This window comes from Apium graveolens, chromosome 9 (assembly GCF_009905375.1).
Source record: "Apium graveolens cultivar Ventura chromosome 9, ASM990537v1, whole genome shotgun sequence".
Taxonomy (NCBI): Eukaryota; Viridiplantae; Streptophyta; class Magnoliopsida; order Apiales; family Apiaceae; genus Apium; species Apium graveolens.
In genome coordinates this window covers 288,721,738-288,740,075 of record NC_133655.1, presented here as the reverse complement: position 1 = coordinate 288,740,075, position 18,338 = coordinate 288,721,738, and the positions used below count along the sequence as shown (strand labels likewise).

The 18,338-nt window shown below is 33.1% G+C and overlaps 2 protein-coding genes across 6 annotated transcripts; both read right to left on the bottom strand.

Moving 5' to 3' along the window:
• Window positions 1-492: 492 nt before the first annotated feature.
• On the bottom strand, window positions 493-8,395 carry LOC141683451 (uncharacterized). Of its 5 annotated transcripts, XR_012560300.1 has the most exons (9): window positions 7,726-8,395; window positions 7,281-7,424; window positions 6,939-7,118; window positions 6,699-6,854; window positions 6,436-6,616; window positions 5,648-5,694; window positions 5,416-5,502; window positions 2,174-2,269; window positions 493-802 (listed from the first exon to the last, which is right to left on the bottom strand). XR_012560300.1 is itself a non-coding variant. In XM_074488184.1 (3 exons), the coding sequence occupies exons 1-2, from the start codon at window positions 4,188-4,190 to the stop codon at window positions 2,175-2,177; spliced, it is 450 nt and encodes a 149-aa protein (XP_074344285.1). In that variant the 5' UTR covers window positions 4,191-5,409; the 3' UTR covers window positions 493-725; window position 2,174. The 5 variants fall into 5 exon arrangements, 2 of the variants coding, with proteins under 2 accessions (XP_074344285.1, XP_074344284.1); XR_012560302.1 differs by lacking the exons at window positions 6,436-6,616; window positions 6,699-6,854; window positions 6,939-7,118; window positions 7,281-7,424; window positions 7,726-8,395 and having other exon boundaries at window positions 5,648-6,357; XR_012560301.1 differs by lacking the exons at window positions 5,416-5,502; window positions 5,648-5,694; window positions 6,436-6,616; ... (2 more) ...; window positions 7,281-7,424; window positions 7,726-8,395 and adding exons at window positions 1,988-2,097; window positions 3,836-5,409.
• A 2,844-nt stretch (window positions 8,396-11,239) lies between these two features.
• On the bottom strand, window positions 11,240-18,017 carry LOC141683446 (ABC transporter E family member 2-like). The gene is made up of 12 exons (XM_074488177.1): window positions 17,931-18,017; window positions 17,777-17,839; window positions 17,640-17,680; window positions 17,238-17,332; window positions 17,043-17,160; window positions 16,855-16,950; window positions 15,895-16,199; window positions 15,492-15,678; window positions 15,232-15,417; window positions 14,856-15,125; window positions 11,754-11,999; window positions 11,240-11,636 (listed from the first exon to the last, which is right to left on the bottom strand). Exons 1-12 carry the CDS (start codon window positions 17,941-17,943, stop codon window positions 11,520-11,522), a joined length of 1,737 nt encoding a protein of 578 aa, XP_074344278.1. The 5' UTR covers window positions 17,944-18,017; the 3' UTR covers window positions 11,240-11,519.
• Window positions 18,018-18,338: the final 321 nt, after the last annotated feature.

Below are 18,338 nucleotides of genomic sequence, written 5' to 3'. Positions count from 1 at the left end.
TCCACACAAAAGGACCGGCCTCAAGTTGAAGTTGCATAAACATCTTCGATACGTCTTTATGATTTTTTTTGAAAACTCGTAGTCTTGATTCCAACAAAGGGTTGGTGCATTGGGTAAGTTTTTGCCTCCTTTGGAGGAGGTCAAGTGGTATAATGAGGGAATATTAGTCGAAGTTCTGCACAAAAGTAAAATAATATCAGTTGAAAAGTTCGTCAGATGGCTTCGTTTAGCTTAGCAAACCTGTATGGATGATAATCATCATGTATAAACAAAGAACAATTGTATAAACCTTACTAGGTATTTTCAAGTGAAACTTTTCAAATTTGATATATATATACGAATTTTTGTGATAGACTTTAATTTGTTGTGTTTGTTGAGTCCAGAACAATCAGAGCGAGTAGAACTAGAGCCCGTTTTTTGATAACAAAACCCTCCTGGCCTGCTTGCATATATAATATAGGAAACTTAATATAATATATATGAGAAGACTAATGCAGGAAAGAAAAAACCAGAATGTCGAGTCGAGGTGTTATATATTGTCTAGAAACGTGAGAGTGCAAAAAACAGAGACCAGGGCTTACAATCCAGATACCTATTCAGTATAAGAGATATATTTGTACAATCAAAGAGTGATTAAATCTCTACAAATCTGATATTGGCTACTCAGAGCTCTCTTGCCCCTTTCAGCTTCTCTTCGCAGCATCCCAAAAGCTTTGTTGTCCTTCCTGGTGTCTTTTTTATATTACTTAATATTATATAAACCTAATAAAGTATTCCATGATTCTCTAATCAAAGTCCTCACCTGCACGTGCATATACCATCAAAGCTTTAGACAGATTCCTCGTACCATAACTTGCAAATTAAAACACAAATTACAATAGATATGATATATATTGACATAAAGCATAATTTACACAGTGTCAGCGCAATTTGCAGCTCAGCGCAATTTGCAGCTCTATACTAGCTCTTTTTTAATGCTCTGCACTACCCATGTTAATCTTACTTAAGTAAACTTATCCATTATAAAAAGGTTTAGTCATAGACTGTAACATAATAGAAATATAGTCAGGTATATTCCGTGGCAGCATAAAATTATTTAGTCATATATAGCATTTCAACATGAAAATTCGTCAAAGAAAAGAAAACCAGAGGATTCTCAAGCTGTTTCAACAGAAATTTCTGAGACACAAAACCAAAAGCACAAGCTCCCCGTTCAATGCTCCTCCAACTTGAAAGTGCCAAAGATATCCAATTTTCAAGGTGTGTAAACTTGTTACAAGAATACTACTGGTATAGCTTAAGTAACACAAGACTGATGCAGCAAATTTACACAGAATTTAGTGAAATTCTGGACAGATTTTGGTGATAAGTTTGTGGAAAGTTTATGCACTGTATTATTTTTTAGTTTGCAGAATCCGGAGATTGTCTAAATCTTGTAAATCTGGAGATATTTCTATTTGCAGATAGTATATTAATTTGGATGCAGCATACATGTCTTGTCCATCTAATATAAAATTAATATATAAAACACATAAGTACTAACATATTTTTTATTCTACCACTGAAAATGATATTCGATTATACAATTAAATATAAACTTAATGTATAATTCTACTATAGAACCTTAAATTTACTTAAAACCACAGCCATATACAAGTACACACATAATATAAGTACAAGCCAAACACATTACTAAATTATAATAAATGGAACCTCAATTTAATTCCGTAAAAGATTGGTTAACATGGTTAGAAAATTCATAAGGTAAAAAGAATTACCGGGGAATTTTTAGAACTAGGATGACCCTTTTTTTTGTAGTAAGCACCTTTTACAAGTAAAAAACAAGATACTTTTGCAATATCTTGATAACTAGATACTTTTGCTGTAGAAGCTTTAAAAAAGCGCAAACGCGATCTAGCAAGTATTAAATTCACATTCTATTATAAAATCTTAAATTAAACTATAAAAACACAAAAGTATTTCTTACCAATTCGGCAGAATATCAAGCAAAATGAATATGAAGCTGAAATTAATTCGAAAAGATGAATAACCGAGTAGAAACAAATCCAGATCTTATTACGAGTTCACCTCAAAAACCTAAATGTACGAATTAAAGCGTTATAACATGAAACTTGACTGAACAAAAAATGCATCCAAATCAATAAAAGTTTACCTCAAGCATCCTGCGCAAAGTCATACGCAAAGTCATCAAAGGGATCAACCACGTCAGTGTCAGAATCAGTGTCACTCCCAATGACAACTAGATGCCCTGTCAAAATTCATAGCGTACAGTATAGCCATAAAAATTGTTAGAATAATAATAATAATAACAATAGCAGTAATAATAATAATAACAATAATAATAATAATAATAATCAAAGCTATTCCAGTTTTTGAATGGGTTGGATGATATTTATAGAACACAACACAATTATTTACTGATGATGGGACCATTGCCATCGGTCGAAGTCAATGTTATTAGAGGCGAGATGCGCATCGAGGCGATGCTAGGGTCCCTTGGAGCCTAGGCGATGAGGCGCCTCGCCTCGTGCCTCATCGAAATGAAAAACAAATTTATACACCAATACTGTGTAAATTTATACATATTTATTAAAAAGTAAGTGGAAACACCAAAAGAACAAGAAAAGAAGTAGAACATACATGTATATGTAAGGATATGTCTTCATGTTTGTTATTATAGATAACATGGATTTCTAAACACTTACTGGGCTTAAAAACAAGTTAGGTTTTAGGGATGTTTTTGACTATTTTGACTGTTTTTTGCGCCTCTGCCTCGCTGCGCCTCTCGATTCAAGGGTCTAGGCGCATGCATCATTGAAGGCGATGCGCCTCGGTAAGATTATCCGCTAATAGTACGGCTTGTTGCGCCTTGAACAACACTGGTTGAAGTGGTATGTGCTATCTTCAACAAGAGAAGTCGCAGAAAGAAGTGTTATCACAAAAGTGATTCTGATGTGTTAGCCATGCATAGTAAAAGAAACAAAGGGAAGAGATGGTATGCAGCGCTTGTGGGAGAAAAGGCTATACAAATGAAAGGTATTGGGAGACCGTAGGGTACCTAAAATTGCATTATAAGTACAAACACGGACAAAAACAAGTCTCTGGAAGGTGGTCAAGCAACAAGAATGGCAACCCCATATTGGCAAATAACGTTCAAGGAGGAGTTGGCAAACAAGCCATAAAAATGATTTCCCAACGGCTTGATCAGTTAAAGTTAATACCAAAAGCAGAGTACTCTCGAGTGAAAGAATCAGAAACGAAAGAGGAAATAGGCTATAACTTTTCAATAAAGAAACGGACATAATTGAGTGGATAATTGATTCGGGTGCGTCGGATCACATAACTTTATCTTTGAAAACCATGGTCAATGTCAAGATACCAGTTCAACCTTCACAATTATAGTACCTATTGGGGACAGTGTAATGATAACTCGCATTAGAGACGTACTGCTGCTAAATGGTGTGAAAATCAGCAATAACTTACATGTGCCGCAATTCGCACACAATTTATTATCCATCCACAAATTGTCCAAAAATAACAAATGCAACCTGACACATCCCACAGGTTCTGTAATTACTGATTCTATAACAAAAACTACCATTAAAAAAGGAGAATTAAAGTAGCAGTTGTAAATGAAAAGATGAGTATGGTCGGGAAAGCAATGACAAGACAGAAATTGGGTAGCAATGTTGATGTCAAGACTGAAAAAGGAGAGGCAACTAAAAGTCAAGGCAAAAATGAGTTTGCATTATGCCTATAGATTGCACAAAAGGAGAAGCACATGTCATGCTTAAAAAATGACTCGCTTACTTACGTGGAACCCGTCGAGCTGCCTCCATAACCTCCTCATAACCCATATCATCATCATCAGTGGGAGGTGCCCAATCGACAGTCTCCTCCTTAAAATCAAACATCACAGCACGACAAGTGGGACATCTTTCTTGCCAATACTCCACAAAACAAGAGGTGTGAAGCCAATGTCCGCAATTGGGAATGAGGATGGAGCGCCCAGTTTCCAACGAAGATAGACAAATCATGCAGATGTCATTGATATACTTGTTTAGGTAGAAAAGAGAGAGTAAGGATTCTCCAAAATCCTTAAAGTCTGCAGTGTGCACATCTTGGTGGAAAAGAGCAATTAGGGAGTCTCCAATATCATCAAAATCCATGGACAGCAGTGGAAAAAGGAAACAATGAAATGTAGGGCTTTGAAAATTGAAATTTAGGTCTTTGGAATGTGGGCGTACAGGACCCGTATCCACTATGTTTTGTACTCAATCAATGTCACAAGTTTAACAAAATAAATACATATACATATTTATATGTATATATATCTTAAAATATATTAATATTTACATATCTTCTAACAATAATTAAAACAATTGAGTATATAATAAATAGTATCAAATATACATACATACATACATACATACATATATACATATATTTATTTATTTATTCTAACATAATTACATTAGTTAAACAACATTTGCATAAAAATGAATAAATAACACATAAATCGAGGGCTAAAAAATATATTTACTTTGTTTGATTTTATATGACCCTTATACTATTTATACTATGTACAAGTACTTTAATGTACTTAAAACGTTATATTCTTTTAAATAATTTTTTATTTTAATAAAATTTAAATACTAAATTTCTATACAAAGTAAAGGTTATGAAAAATAGTACAATTACCTCAAATTGCAAGACCTTCAAATACATGTATTGCTAGCTTTGGTTTTGAATTTTGTTTGTCCATTAGTACTTGAACTCATATTCAAATAGAAAACCTAAACAACCTATTAGTTCTCCGGTCACTGACTACTCCGCGACTATCCAAGTATTACTTTTTCAAAGATCGAACCAAGTAAAAGTTTCGGGCCTAGAACTAGTTAGCTTGGTACTGGAAAAAGAAAAGAGTTGATGGGAGAGAGAGAGGGAGGATTTGCATTCTTGCCTTACGAAGACAAAGAAGTTAATGTCAGGTCGTTCTGAAGGTTTTTGTAAATGTGATACAAACTTACATAGTACTTAATATTTAAGTGTACTCCTGAAGATTTTTTTTTAAAAAGGACCGAGAGTTGAACTTAAGCCCTCCATATCATATCGACTCAACAACCAGAATCTTGTATATGTGATACTTATAATCCATGTATACCAGAATCTTTGAGATTATGAAGTGTCACCGCATATTAACATGTGTAAGTTGTCACTACCACCATTCCCGTATGAAACAATTGTAAGTGTGGCATCTTTTACATGTCACATATCAATACTGACAGATACATGTTATGAAGGAATTGAAAAAAAAAATGAACACATACCACACTTCTAGTAGAAGTATTTACTCAGACCTCATAACGAAGCTTGCAGATATAAATTGCTCACCTGTCGAATCCATCTCTCCAGCACACAGGTGTCAGGGTTTTTTCCTTTGCGCTCATACTTCCGCCGCACAGGAACATTTCCAGAAAACTAAGTAGTTTTTTAACAAGTTATAACACAAAGTTATAAATCAAGATTTTAAAAAAAAAACAGAAAAGGGCTTAACAGAGAAGCGTTCACTCACTTCCTAGTCAAACTACATTAAGAAAATAATGTTATAAGGTTGGTTTCTCACCACATCTGTAATAGAGTTGCCTTCAAGTAGTTTTGCGTCCCTATTACCTGTGGATGCAGAACATAAAAGAAATTATTTGGAAAAATCATTAAAACTTTTGAAGATATCAGAAATGAAAGCAGTGTTTGTTCGGCTAGTATATCCTACATCCCACCTTGGAATTCTTACCAACTTAATTAAAAGTTAATATACAAAGTTCAATTTTCACTTTAGTATGCTAAGTGTTGTAATCTAACATTGCTACAAGATGCGTATTCGCCAAAAACTAATACACCCAAGCATGATGCATTTTTCAGATAGACAGAAACATATCTAATAGAGAAGATCCAGTTCAGATATGAAGGGAACTCAAAAAATACAGACAACCAAGAAAAGTAAATTGAACAAAGCTACCACCAAAAACGAATAGGGAATTGACAAAAGATAACAAATAAAAATATCAGAATTCGAACTTCCAAACAATTACATAAAGAACAAAACTAATCTACCCAATTATTTGGCAACTTTCAGATAAACAGAAACAGATCTAATAGAAGATTCAATTCGGATACGAAGTAACTTATAAACTACAGACATCCAAGAAAAGTAAATTGAACAAAGCTACTACCAAAAACGAATAGGGGATTGACAAAGGACAATTCAGACAAATTATATATCAGAATTCAAACTTGCAAATAAGAACATAAAGAATGGCGGTGATTCACCATATTAATCTTATACCTGTATTATATTAATCATAAATTTTTTACTGTAACAAAAATTTCAGTAGGAGCTAGACAGCTATGTACATGCCGAGACTACAGTGTATAGTCTTCTTTTAGATAGCTCTCAAGATGTCCCGTTGAGTGCATTCTTGACATCTTCCCAGTTTGATATATGTTGAGATAAAGGGCCACTGTGTATCTTAACCTGACGGCTCGTGAGAACTCTGTATGGTACTTTTAGAAACTCTAGAACATCTACAAGTTTCTGCACACACAAGCCATTTTCACGGTGGTGAGAATTAAGTTGTAAAAATGAAAAACTCTGTGTTCAGTGTTTGACTACTTACAGTGCGGTTGCTAACAATATCTTCATAATATAGAACAATATGCCTGGTACTCTCGAACAATTCTAAACCACGTCTAGCTGTTCCTTGTACCTCCATTAGGTTGGTCACAAGGTCTGTAGTGCTAATTTTAGGCTTATATTGTGCTAGTATCTGAGCCTGCAAGTAACCAAAACATTGTGTCTTTACTTACAATGAGAAGGTGAGTTGTGTAGAGGACTGAGATTAGATTTGAGTGACAACCTCTTTTGATGAATGGACGTGAGACTTGTGAGTTCCGTGTAATGATTTGACATTTTTGTCATATGCGTTGGCATGCATTGAGATCATTCTGCGAAGAAGATTCCTTCGGAAGAGAAATATTACAGAGACCCCTCTTCTGTTGAAGTACTCTACAACCTCTTTATGGTTTGTCATTGCTCCCTGTAGATTGTTGAAAGAATTTCAAATACTAAAAAGAAAAAAGCCAAAAGCTAAAGTGTTGCCTCGCCATCTGCACACCGTTGTTCTTCACTGACTTATCTAATACAGTAGTTTTATAATTATCGTGCTGATCAAGCTTCTTTTTTATCTAAATGTACTTACGTGTTTCGGTCATCATCTGCAAGGATTCCTCTTATAACTCAATATTTGGAAATATATCTGATGCTTTGATTGCTTTCTTTGCAGATCAGATTTGGTTTCTACCACTTCATATATTGACAGGCCATCCAGAACTCCAGAGATTCTCTGTTATTAGTAAAATGTTAGATGTATTTAGGCTAAACAGGAATTTTTAAGTGGCTCAACTTAAACACTGGGTTTGATTGATGAAATTTATGAGCAGAAGCTAGAATCTGTATAAATACGGTAGTGTTTATCATTATTAAGAAGAATACCTTTCTCTCCAAAAAAACAAAGAAGAATACCTTAAGCTTCCTAAAATTGGTCGACAAGATCATTTTTTGCACAGGTAGTAAATAAGTACCAGAAAATCACAGTCACAACTCACATGAATCAATTGATACAGCAAGCATGCATATATACTCACTTGCTTAAGCATCCATTTCAAGCCAACTGCTGCAGAGAATTCGTTCTTGGATGCACTAGAAAACCAATCCAGATTATAAACTTATAAGATAAGTCACCAGTAGTGCAGGTTTCGTGTAAAATCAGATAATTGCTCAAGTTAAGCATCTGCAATATATGCTTAGAATAAGTCCTGAAATAGAGTTCTCATCGCGATCTACTGATTTTCGCAAGAGTCTCCAGTTCTGCTTGGAACCTCGCCTGTTAATCGATTATCAAGAATGTCCTTCCGCATATCACCCTCAAGTTAGCGACCCAAGCCCCTACAAATACCGATGGCAACACACCTGAAATTAAACCATGAGCTTTTACTATCTGCAATGTGTCTTAAAAACTTGTTATCATAATTATCATCAACCAATTCAAATCAACAAAGATATCATCAATTATCATCATATACAACCAATTCAAATCAGTGAAAACCATAATTGTGTTAAAACAGAGCAACAATCACTCAATTCTCAAATTCAAAAATGATCACAAATCCATTCAACCATTTGACTAATCAACACAGATCTATTTCAATGTCAAATTCAACAAATTACATACAAATCAATACAGTAACATACAAACAAATCAGATTGAGAATTTAAAAACAAAATATTCAAGAGATTAGAATTAGAGCTTCAATGATAGAAAGTAACTTACATGATAAAATGGACCCAACTGAGAAACCAAAGACAGAGTATAAAGATAGAGATATACTATACATACATACATATACATACATACATACATACATATCTGTTTAAACTATCCTACGTGGAATCTGTTACTAGGACGTGACTAACTAATAAAACTTATTTTTGCTTTTTCCTACATATTTTTCATTTGTACAGAGTATAATGTTTTCATTTTTTTTTTTACAAAAATACGATTGCAACAAAGGCTCAAATTCAAACTCAATTATTTTTCGTTACTTTTCATAGATAATGTAATAAAAAGTAGCATATGATTTCCTTTAGGTACAAATAATTTTTTATAAAAATATTTTCAGAATATTATATAATCAGAAAAATTAATTTATATTTTTGAAATTTCATGAACAATAAATGTGAGCAACTACTTACTGCTCCATGTCTAAATATATGCGCCCGTAATTTAATGCTACATTTATAGATCTTTTTATTAGGGGGTTGACTGCCTCTAGTTAGGAAAATAATGAAATAGATTTTTCATTAGTTTTACAAGTATCAATTATAACCGAAACCTCCACCGTTTTATTTATACAAATTTTAAAACGAAATAATTTTCTATACCATAATATATTATTATATTAAAAACGAAATAATGAAAATTTGGTTGATAATATATCTGGTCACAGTAATTATAATAATATTTAAAATAAAACATTCTCAACAAAATAATATATAAAATTCATTTGACTGGGCTAAACAAAACTATATTATTGATTCAATTTTAATAAAAAAAACAAAAAAATTACATTTAGTTAGTTGAATTTGAAGATTCGGGCTAAAATAAAATAATAAATATTATTGATCCCGTTAAAAAATATTATATTATTGGACCAGACTATAACAAAATAAAAATTTGAAAGAAATTTCGTAAAGTCGATATAATGTCATCAATCTAAAACAAAATAATAAATATTATTCATTCGGTCTAAAATAAAATAATAATCATCCCGGGTTAAAATAAAATTAAACAAAATAATAAGTATAATTAGCTAGATTTTGTAGATATAACGGGTCTCAAGCTAATATAAATATTTTGTCATTAATACATAAAATTTTATCATTAATTCGGGTTTAAACATATTAAACTAGAGTAAAATTCTATGAAGTCCGCCTTTTAATTGGAGTTCTCAGAGTACATTTATGTTCTGCAAATAAAATATCTTCTAAAGCGTGTTATTTTGCAAAACATGTTTCACAAATATCATTATTTCAATAAAATCATGCAAATCTCATATATTTGCAAGTGCAGTATGTATATTCTGCAACATGAACATTTATATTTTGCAAAATAAGTATATTTTGTAGAATAATATGTTTTGCAACGTTCTACTTGTAAAATTATGCAATTTGCAAGATTTTCAATAAAATTGTGATATTTGTATAATATCATTCGAAAAATAATACGTTTTGCAACAATTTAACCTATATTTTACATGCAGAACATATATGGACTCCAAGAAATCCAATGAAATACGGGATTTCATGAAACCTAACTCTATTAAACTAACATAAATATGAATATAGTTAGTTGGATTTGGTCGATTAACAAACTAGTAACAAATCGTATACTATTAAATTCAACTAAAATTTACCTTTTAATTAAATATAATAATCTTAAATGATAATTTGTATACTATTAAATATAAATTAGGATTTCGCATTTCCATTATACATATTAGAAATACGCATTTTAAATGCGGTGAAAATTAAAGACGGGTTTTAAGCATTTTGACTTTTTGAATAAAAGGATGGGCATTTTGATATACCACTTAAAAACGATAAATTTTTATATCACGAGATAGGCTTTGCTACTGTTAATGATATATTTAGTACAACCTCCAACAAGAAATTCATATTTAAATTAATTAATCGTGAATCGATCATGTAATTTGGTCAAAGTTTTTGGTCCAAATCTTGACTAAAATTTGGACCGAGATAATTTTTTATTCCAATAATTCAGTCTAAAATTTGGTCCAAATTCATATATTAATATATTAATATTTTAATTAATAATATATTATTATTTTCATGAGTTGATACTAATTCATTTTATTTGACTCGGAAGATGAAGGTCATAGATCACACAATTATCATAATTATAATCAATATTATGATTATTTGGAGGATTAAGAAATAATTTGTTTGATTAAATCGATGTTTAAGTTCATATTATACTTTGTATAAGTTGTATTTGTAATTAATTTTTGTAAGTGTAATCTTTATTTTATATTTTATTTATTATTAATTTGAATTAAAACAATTCATGGTGTTTAATATATTTTTGTTAGAAAACTATAATATAAATAAGTGAAATTAAAAAATATAATTAAAACTACTTAATACTTATATATAATAATATTCGATCAACAAATTAATAAATATATAAAACATAAAAAACTTAATATTTTAATATTAAAAAGATTTAAGCCGGTAAATAGTGTTGGCCTAACCTAAACTGGTACACGGTAATAAATTATTGTTGGGTAAATTTGGACCAAATTTGGACCGAAATCGGTCCAAATTTAGGCCACTCTTAAACATGGCTTTAGATAAAGAAAGGCACCCGACAGAAACGGCGAAAATTGTACCGTCAGATATTCACGTTATATACAAACACGAGAACAAAAGCATCCACAAAAAACGTGAAAGTGAATAGGTTGCTCCATCTACAAAAATATTTATAATAAAAAATTTAATCAAAATACGTTATATCTATTTATTTAGTAAGACTAGATTAATGACTCTTAATCTCACAATTTAAGAATAAATGATCCAAAATATCACAAGTCGAAGGAGATGCCTTACTATCACTAATAAACACAAGTTTTAATTACATTTATCAATCAGGTCTTGAAGTTGGGCCTGCAAAATTTTAAGAAAACGAATTCTATTCCTACGTTCTAGGTTCAAAAACGCATAGTTTTAATGTGTTAACCCCATAAACACATCCTTTAAATACATTTTCAACATAATAACTCCAAAACATACTGCTGCCTAATTTAATTAATATTAATATACTGCTGCCTAGATTTAATATAAACTGCTGCCGGTACCCATATTAATCTTCCAGGTAATAATGTCCAGCAGATTTCTGCTCCATGTCACAAGCAGAGTTCGACTTGTTAAATACTGGCTGAGAAGTGGTCGAGTCTTTCCTACATGAGATGTCCAAGTGCTACAAAAGAAATTCAACCAAGTGAAATAGCACGCATGATAAACCAAACAAGTGTAGTTAGCTATACTGTAAGTAATGATAAGTGTCCTGACAATAGCAAAAATATGAACCACTTACGGATAAGAAAAGATTCATTCCAGCCAACAATCCACGAGGAGAATTTGCAGTACAATGAATTGATGGACTCCCCTCAAAAACTATGACCCTGTCAGCAAGATATGTTGCCACCATGAAGTCATGATCCACCACTACCGCAGTTTTTTTGGTACGGCGTATAAACCCTTTTATGACTTTAGATGCAATAACATTTTGTTCAGCAGACAGATACGCACTTGCTTCATCAATCAAATATAAATCTGCAGGCTGCAAGGGTTAACAAACTAATGTAAGCAAAAACTCTCAAGGCATACATGTAAACAATGATTCATCCCTATATTTAAAACATCGCATCTACTTCAGGGATGCGAAACATTATTCATTGTCCTAAAAACATTTTCAAAACTGCAATTGTTTCTATGAATATGCAGCAAAAGTAGACGCATCTGCTTAGTTTATCACAATTAACAGCAGAAACATAAGCATACATAAATCACATACATATTTCTTTGCATGCAAAAGTTCATTACAGGATGTGGTTCACTGGTTCATATAATGAACTTGTTTGGTTAGCACCAATGAAAAACATTGAAATTCCCTAGGAAGTGACATCTTATAAACTTGTCTGGTTAAAGCCAATGAGGTACATTAAAATTCCCTGGAAGTTTAAATACTCATACAACATGGGAAGTTACCAAGTTAGTTGTGCAATCCCAGTGGTAACTCAATGACTAAACTACTACCAAACAGAATTTGCTATTTCCTCTACTGTAAAGTGTAATCCAAATAAGCACTAGGTTCCAAGTAAACTTCAATATAGAAATTATTGTTATTTCATGCTATTACTTAAATGGATTTTCTTATCATTCTCACTTACTATTAATGTAAGAGCTGTTAATTTTATCAAACACCATTTAGCAAACACATTAAAATAGTTAAAAATTATATATTGTGTACATTCGAAAAAATAATATACTATAATTAGATTAAAAAATAACAGATGATACATGACCTTGGCTGCACGCTGAAAAAAAAGGTAAAGAAGTTAACCTTTTACTGCCTCATGCTTCTGACATTAGTGGTATTTACTCGATTATTAGTGTAGATATATATAACAAGATACAAGTTAATAGAAATCTGAAAACTAGAAAGAGGGTCAGATCGAGAAAAAGGAAACGTTTCTTTCTTTCTCTAGATTCAGCGGTATTTTTTCTCCAAACTCACTCCAACTAGGAAGCAAGGGTGCGGGGAAACTGGAATTCGGAAAAAATAAAAATATGGAGATTCCGGTGCAGGGGGATACGGCAAAAAATAAAATATTTAATATATATTATATATAATATTATAGAGAAATCTATGATCCAAAAGTTGCATTTTAATTATACAAAGTAGTCAAATAAACAAGTTCAACATCCTAAATAACAATATATAATTTAACATCCTTAATAATTAAAAGACAAATAACTAAAGAAATACACAGTCAATTATGTATTTATTATATAATAATTAATAAACAAATTAACAAAAACTGATTTGAAAAAAATTAATATAAAAAAGGAAGTAAGAGATACAGTCGGTGGTTTTATAGCTCACAGACCCACAGAAATAGTCAACGCAAGACAAGGGGCTATAGTTTATAATATATACATACAGCCTATACATACAAAGACCAAAGTCATAAAAGTAAAAACTAGTTTGAGATTCACATAATCACATCTACAAAACAAGGAAATAAAGATGGAACAAGATATTAATTAGGAACAAGAGTTGTGACGGTGAACAGCGACGATGAGGTAACAGCTGGTCGCCTCTCCTCTCTCCTCTCACAGTTCTAATTAGGGCTCCTTATTGAAACATGTAAATGAGACCGAGTCGTTTTTTGTTTAATTGGAAGTCAAAAAAAATTACAAAATATACACTTCCCGCACCCCCCGTCCCGCACCCCTGCGAATCCCATCTGCTAATACGGGGACACCCCACGTGGTGCACCCCGCACGCACCCACCCGCACCCCCGAAGCATTTAGTGCGCAGTTCGCCAGGGGGGTGGCGCACCCCTGCTTCCTAGCACTCCAACAAGGCAGCAACATACAATTTTGTTCATGTCAATTTTGGGGCAAGGCTTGTAAGCCTGTTGACAATCCTTAGTGATTGAGATTAAAAATGGGCTAAAAATTCAGAATCTAGGGTAAATGAGAAGCAATTCAATTACTACCCTAAAATTATTCCAAGCAGAAGGAATCAGGACAACGTGTATATTAATCTGTTTGTATATGATATGAAGTGTGCCAGTACAAGGAGTCCAAAACAGCATATGAATACAAAGTAGAACTAAATCAATTGCGGTAAGTCTACTCAACTAATGACCAACTATTATATCCTCATATATACTACCGACCAAGTAAATTAGTCAACTGATAAAAAATAGAACACTGACCCCTATCACTAATACTGAACTACTTTCTAATAAGTACGAAAATTCCCTTCAATTATCATTCCCCATTACCCAGTATCTAGTTGTTCAACTTGCCCCAAATTCCAAGTCGAGCGCTTCAGTCAAAATAGCCATAGTCAGGCATCATTATAGACGTGGTTTCTGAGTGAAATATATATACACATAATTTGGGGGGGGGTGTCTATACACGTGTATCTGTGTTCCATTCATGCATTTCATGAGCAAGGCAACAAGTTACAAGGCAGAGTGGCAAACACACACCTCATTTGAGCTAGGAGCTTCACTATACTATTTTCAGTGTCGTCTGTATGTACAGGTACATGTAACATTTAGCACCCAATCTAAAGCATAATAACAATAAAACAGTTGTGTACTTCCTTTCAATTGTTTTTTAGAATAATATATTCTTATGCTTCCCTAACAAGTCAAAGCCAGCTGTGAGGTCAGGAAAGTCTTAATCTTTTCGGTTTCAAGGGAAACAAATCTGTACTCCATAGAAAAAGGAACGGATTAAATTGTGTTTCTTACCTAAGCAGCTATTTAAATATATATAGGAAACTTATGAGCTATATCACCTGAAAGCCTGATAAGTACTAGAGTAAGAAACTGCTGCATAATTCAAATCAAGTGCAATTAATACGACTAAATTCAACCGATAGGAAATCGTTACCTTCCCTAGGCACAGGCATAGTGCCAGTCTTTGCACCTGTCCTCGAACGAGGTCAATAACTCTTCTATTCATCAAATCAATGATTTCGAGAGGTTCCAACACGTACAACATAAACTCGGGATCTTGACAGGCATCAAAAATTTTCTGATTTAGCAAATCGCGGACCGTAAAAGGAAACTGTGGTTTAATTTCCTGGGCCTTGTAAGATACACAAAATTTGGGCATCTGGATGGCGGAGTCTCCGACTGTGTCAGGCATCGAGAAACTAGCCTGTAACGATTTTCACATAGTAAACAACTCCAACCATGTACAACACAGAAATTAACTAAGCTATTTGTGTTAGACAATGTATAACATGACAAAAGATACCACATACCAGCATTCTGATAAAAGTTGATTTTCCAGTCCCATTCTCACCCAGTAGTACAATGATTTGATTAGCGGTAAATTCGCCCTCGTTCACCTTAAGCTTGAAATTACCCCGCGTTATACTCTTGCTAGGATATTTATATCGTGCTAATGGTATCAGTTCCTCAGCATGTACCTTCGAAGCCTTTTTGACCTGGGGAAACAGAGAACAGTCATATCAAGCTCGGCTGTAACTGCATATTTTAGTAGTGTCTCATAGAAGAATACCTCAGAAGCAGGTGACTCCTCAGAATTTCGGATCTGCACAAAACCATTTAAAAACACGTTGATACCTTCTCTGACAGATAATGGAAGACTTACAACTCCGTAGGCACCACGTAGTCCATATAGGCAGCAGATATAGTCCGACACATAACCCAGAACACTCAAGTCATTATCGGCAACCATCACGTAGCTGAAATTCATATTTTAACAAGAGAGTAAAATAACTAATAGATCAAACAGAAAACAATGAGGGTGTTTGGCCATGCGTTCCACAGAGATGTAAGCAGTTTTCCAAAATAAAACTACCTGATCTAGTGCTTTCAAAAAGATTTAGTGCATTTTTAATGTAAAACGCACTGCCAAACACATGCAATGTACATCAAAATGGCATAATAAATATAAAGACCTGTCTGGCCTGCTAAGAGATCGAATAACTTGAGCAGCCTTATGCCTCTGTTTAACATCAAGAAAATTAGAGGGCTGTTCAAAGATGTACACTCCAGCTTTCTGTACGGCGATTAAACCAATAGAAAACCTCTGAAACTCCCCAGAAGACAAGTGTACCAGATTACGTTCTAAAATCTGATTTAACCCAAGCTCAGAACAAATTTCTGCTTTCATGCCTGTCTCATCTTTTCTGTCCAGCAATTCCCCAACAATTCCTTGAAGACCTCTTCGAGCAAAAAATTCAGTATCTTGCGTAACACATACCTTGTAAGTAAAATAAAATATGAGTACACAACCACTTACAATAAAACAAGCTAAAAATACATATTACATTAAAAGAAGAAATGCAAATGTTGCCACGACCAGAAGGAGAACATGGAAGTAGGAAACAGTACACTGTACAGAACTACTAGAACTAGCCCCCACTTTGTTTAGCCACTTCTGACAAGCTCAGCTGCTCAGTACATGGTTCCCAAAAATAAAAATAAAAAATTACAATATTTATTCAAAAGGTTGGCCAATAAGAGAAGAGCCTACTACTGCAGAGAGCTTATACAAGATTCCTTATTTATGAAAGTTGGCACTGATCCTCGGTAAGGTTGATGGTGTTTTGTGACATACAAATAGCTCACACTCTTTGCTACTTTTTTCACCATTCAGGAGCAGAAAATAAACACCCTATACTGAGAAGATTGAAAATGTCAAGACAAACTAAATGCTTTTGAAAACACTATATACAGGTGCAACATTGCTGTAAGAACTTTTAACATATTTAGTAGCTGAATACAAGTGAGAAAATGTCAATCAGGTCATAAACACTGCTACAAGAATAATAACAAGTAACAACTATAGAACTATAGAGTTCTAAAAAGGTAATTGTGATGAAACAAAACTTAGCATAAGAAAGGAAAAAAAAAACCTTCACTTGGTCCTGCACTATGCGTGTGAAGTAGTTATACATGTTGTCGTTAGTGTCCTTGAAGTACTCGAAAATTTCTTCCCAAGTAGGAGGATTCTGAAAAGAACAATGAAAAGCTAACAATTAGAAAGACAATATTTATGACCGGAAGTTGGTCACAGTTATACAGAAAGGGAAAGAGGAATTACTTCAGGACATCCAAGGTTGGGTGTTACTTTCCTGGAAAAAATATCAAAGACCACCGACTTGCCAATGACAGATGGGCCAACCAAACCAAGAACTTGATTAAGCTTTGGAACTGGTAGCCTGTAATTAAGAGTGCAAACCCAATTAGTATCTATAAATCCTAACTAGAAAGAACACAGTTGACAAAACACACCCACCCATATAATTTGTAGTTTCCAGGATTATAACGGTGAACTACGGTGTTTTCGTCCAAATGTTTGGGACGCATGGGATCTGCTTGACAAGAGCAACACTGCAGACATAAAAAGAAAAAAATAGTAAAAATGAATAGAGTAAAGCCATATGAACGTATAAAAGTTGCATATACATTGATTTAGGCAAAACACATAATTTAACATATGAACTTGTCCCTCGTCATTCAACTAAGTATTGTCAAAATTAAAAAAAAAACACATAAACTACGGCCCGTTTGTAAACCCTAATTAACTCAAACAAATCCACAATTTCAAAACAATATTTCAAAACGCAACGGGGACAAGTTCAAATGTCAAATTAAGTGTTTTTCCAAATATATATTGAACTAAAAAACAAGTACCCACCCCGTGACACAATTTTCCCCATCGACGACAAAACTCGTTCTCTGCAACCAAAATATCAGCGGGCAAATTCATACATAACTGCAAACCCTAATTAGGGTTATTATACAAAGATACAAACGGAAATTGATAAAAATTACCGTCTCTTTCAACACGAGGAGGTGGTTTAAACCTTATGCTACTTCTGACCCGAACTTGCACACCTGAATATAATAACGGGGTAAAATAAATAAACCTAGATACATCCGCAATTCAATTGAATTCAAATTACATACATATATACATACAACTAACCTTTCGATGTCATTTTCTGCGATAGGGTTTCTACTTCTCCCAAATGTAAAATAGACAATATCTAATCTAACAACGGGTTAAAAATGACAGTAAATGTCACTTCAAAACGGTATATCGTGTATCGTTTATGCAAAACATCTAAAACGGAAGTTCGTGCAACGTTTTGGCATTTTAAATTTTTTTATGCGCAAAACGGTAGATAAAGTTTCGTTTTAATACACAACGCTATATGATTTACCGTTTTGAGCCAAAACGCTAATTCAACCATCATTTTGCACATTATAAACAAATTTTAAAAAAATTAAAGTACCAAAACGGAAGATGAAGTACCGTTTTGGATTAAAAATACAAAACGGAAGACGAAGTACCGTTATGAAATGACATTTTGTGCCATTATTTTCAAAAGTG

Coding starts and splice junctions, on each gene's coding strand:
- LOC141683451 (XM_074488184.1), bottom strand. CDS start 4,190: ATGGATTTTGATGATATTGGAGACTCCCTAATTGCTCTTTTCCACCAA. Junction 2,270..3,835: donor GGCAGCTCGACGGGTTCCAC/GTAAGTAAGCGA, acceptor GAATTTTGACAG/GGCATCTAGTTGTCATTGGG.
- LOC141683446 (XM_074488177.1), bottom strand. Junction 17,333..17,639: donor GGGGAAAATTGTGTCACGGG/GTGGGTACTTGT, acceptor TTATGTCTGCAG/TGTTGCTCTTGTCAAGCAGA. Junction 15,418..15,491: donor AGGAGTCACCTGCTTCTGAG/GTATTCTTCTAT, acceptor CTGTTTCCCCAG/GTCAAAAAGGCTTCGAAGGT.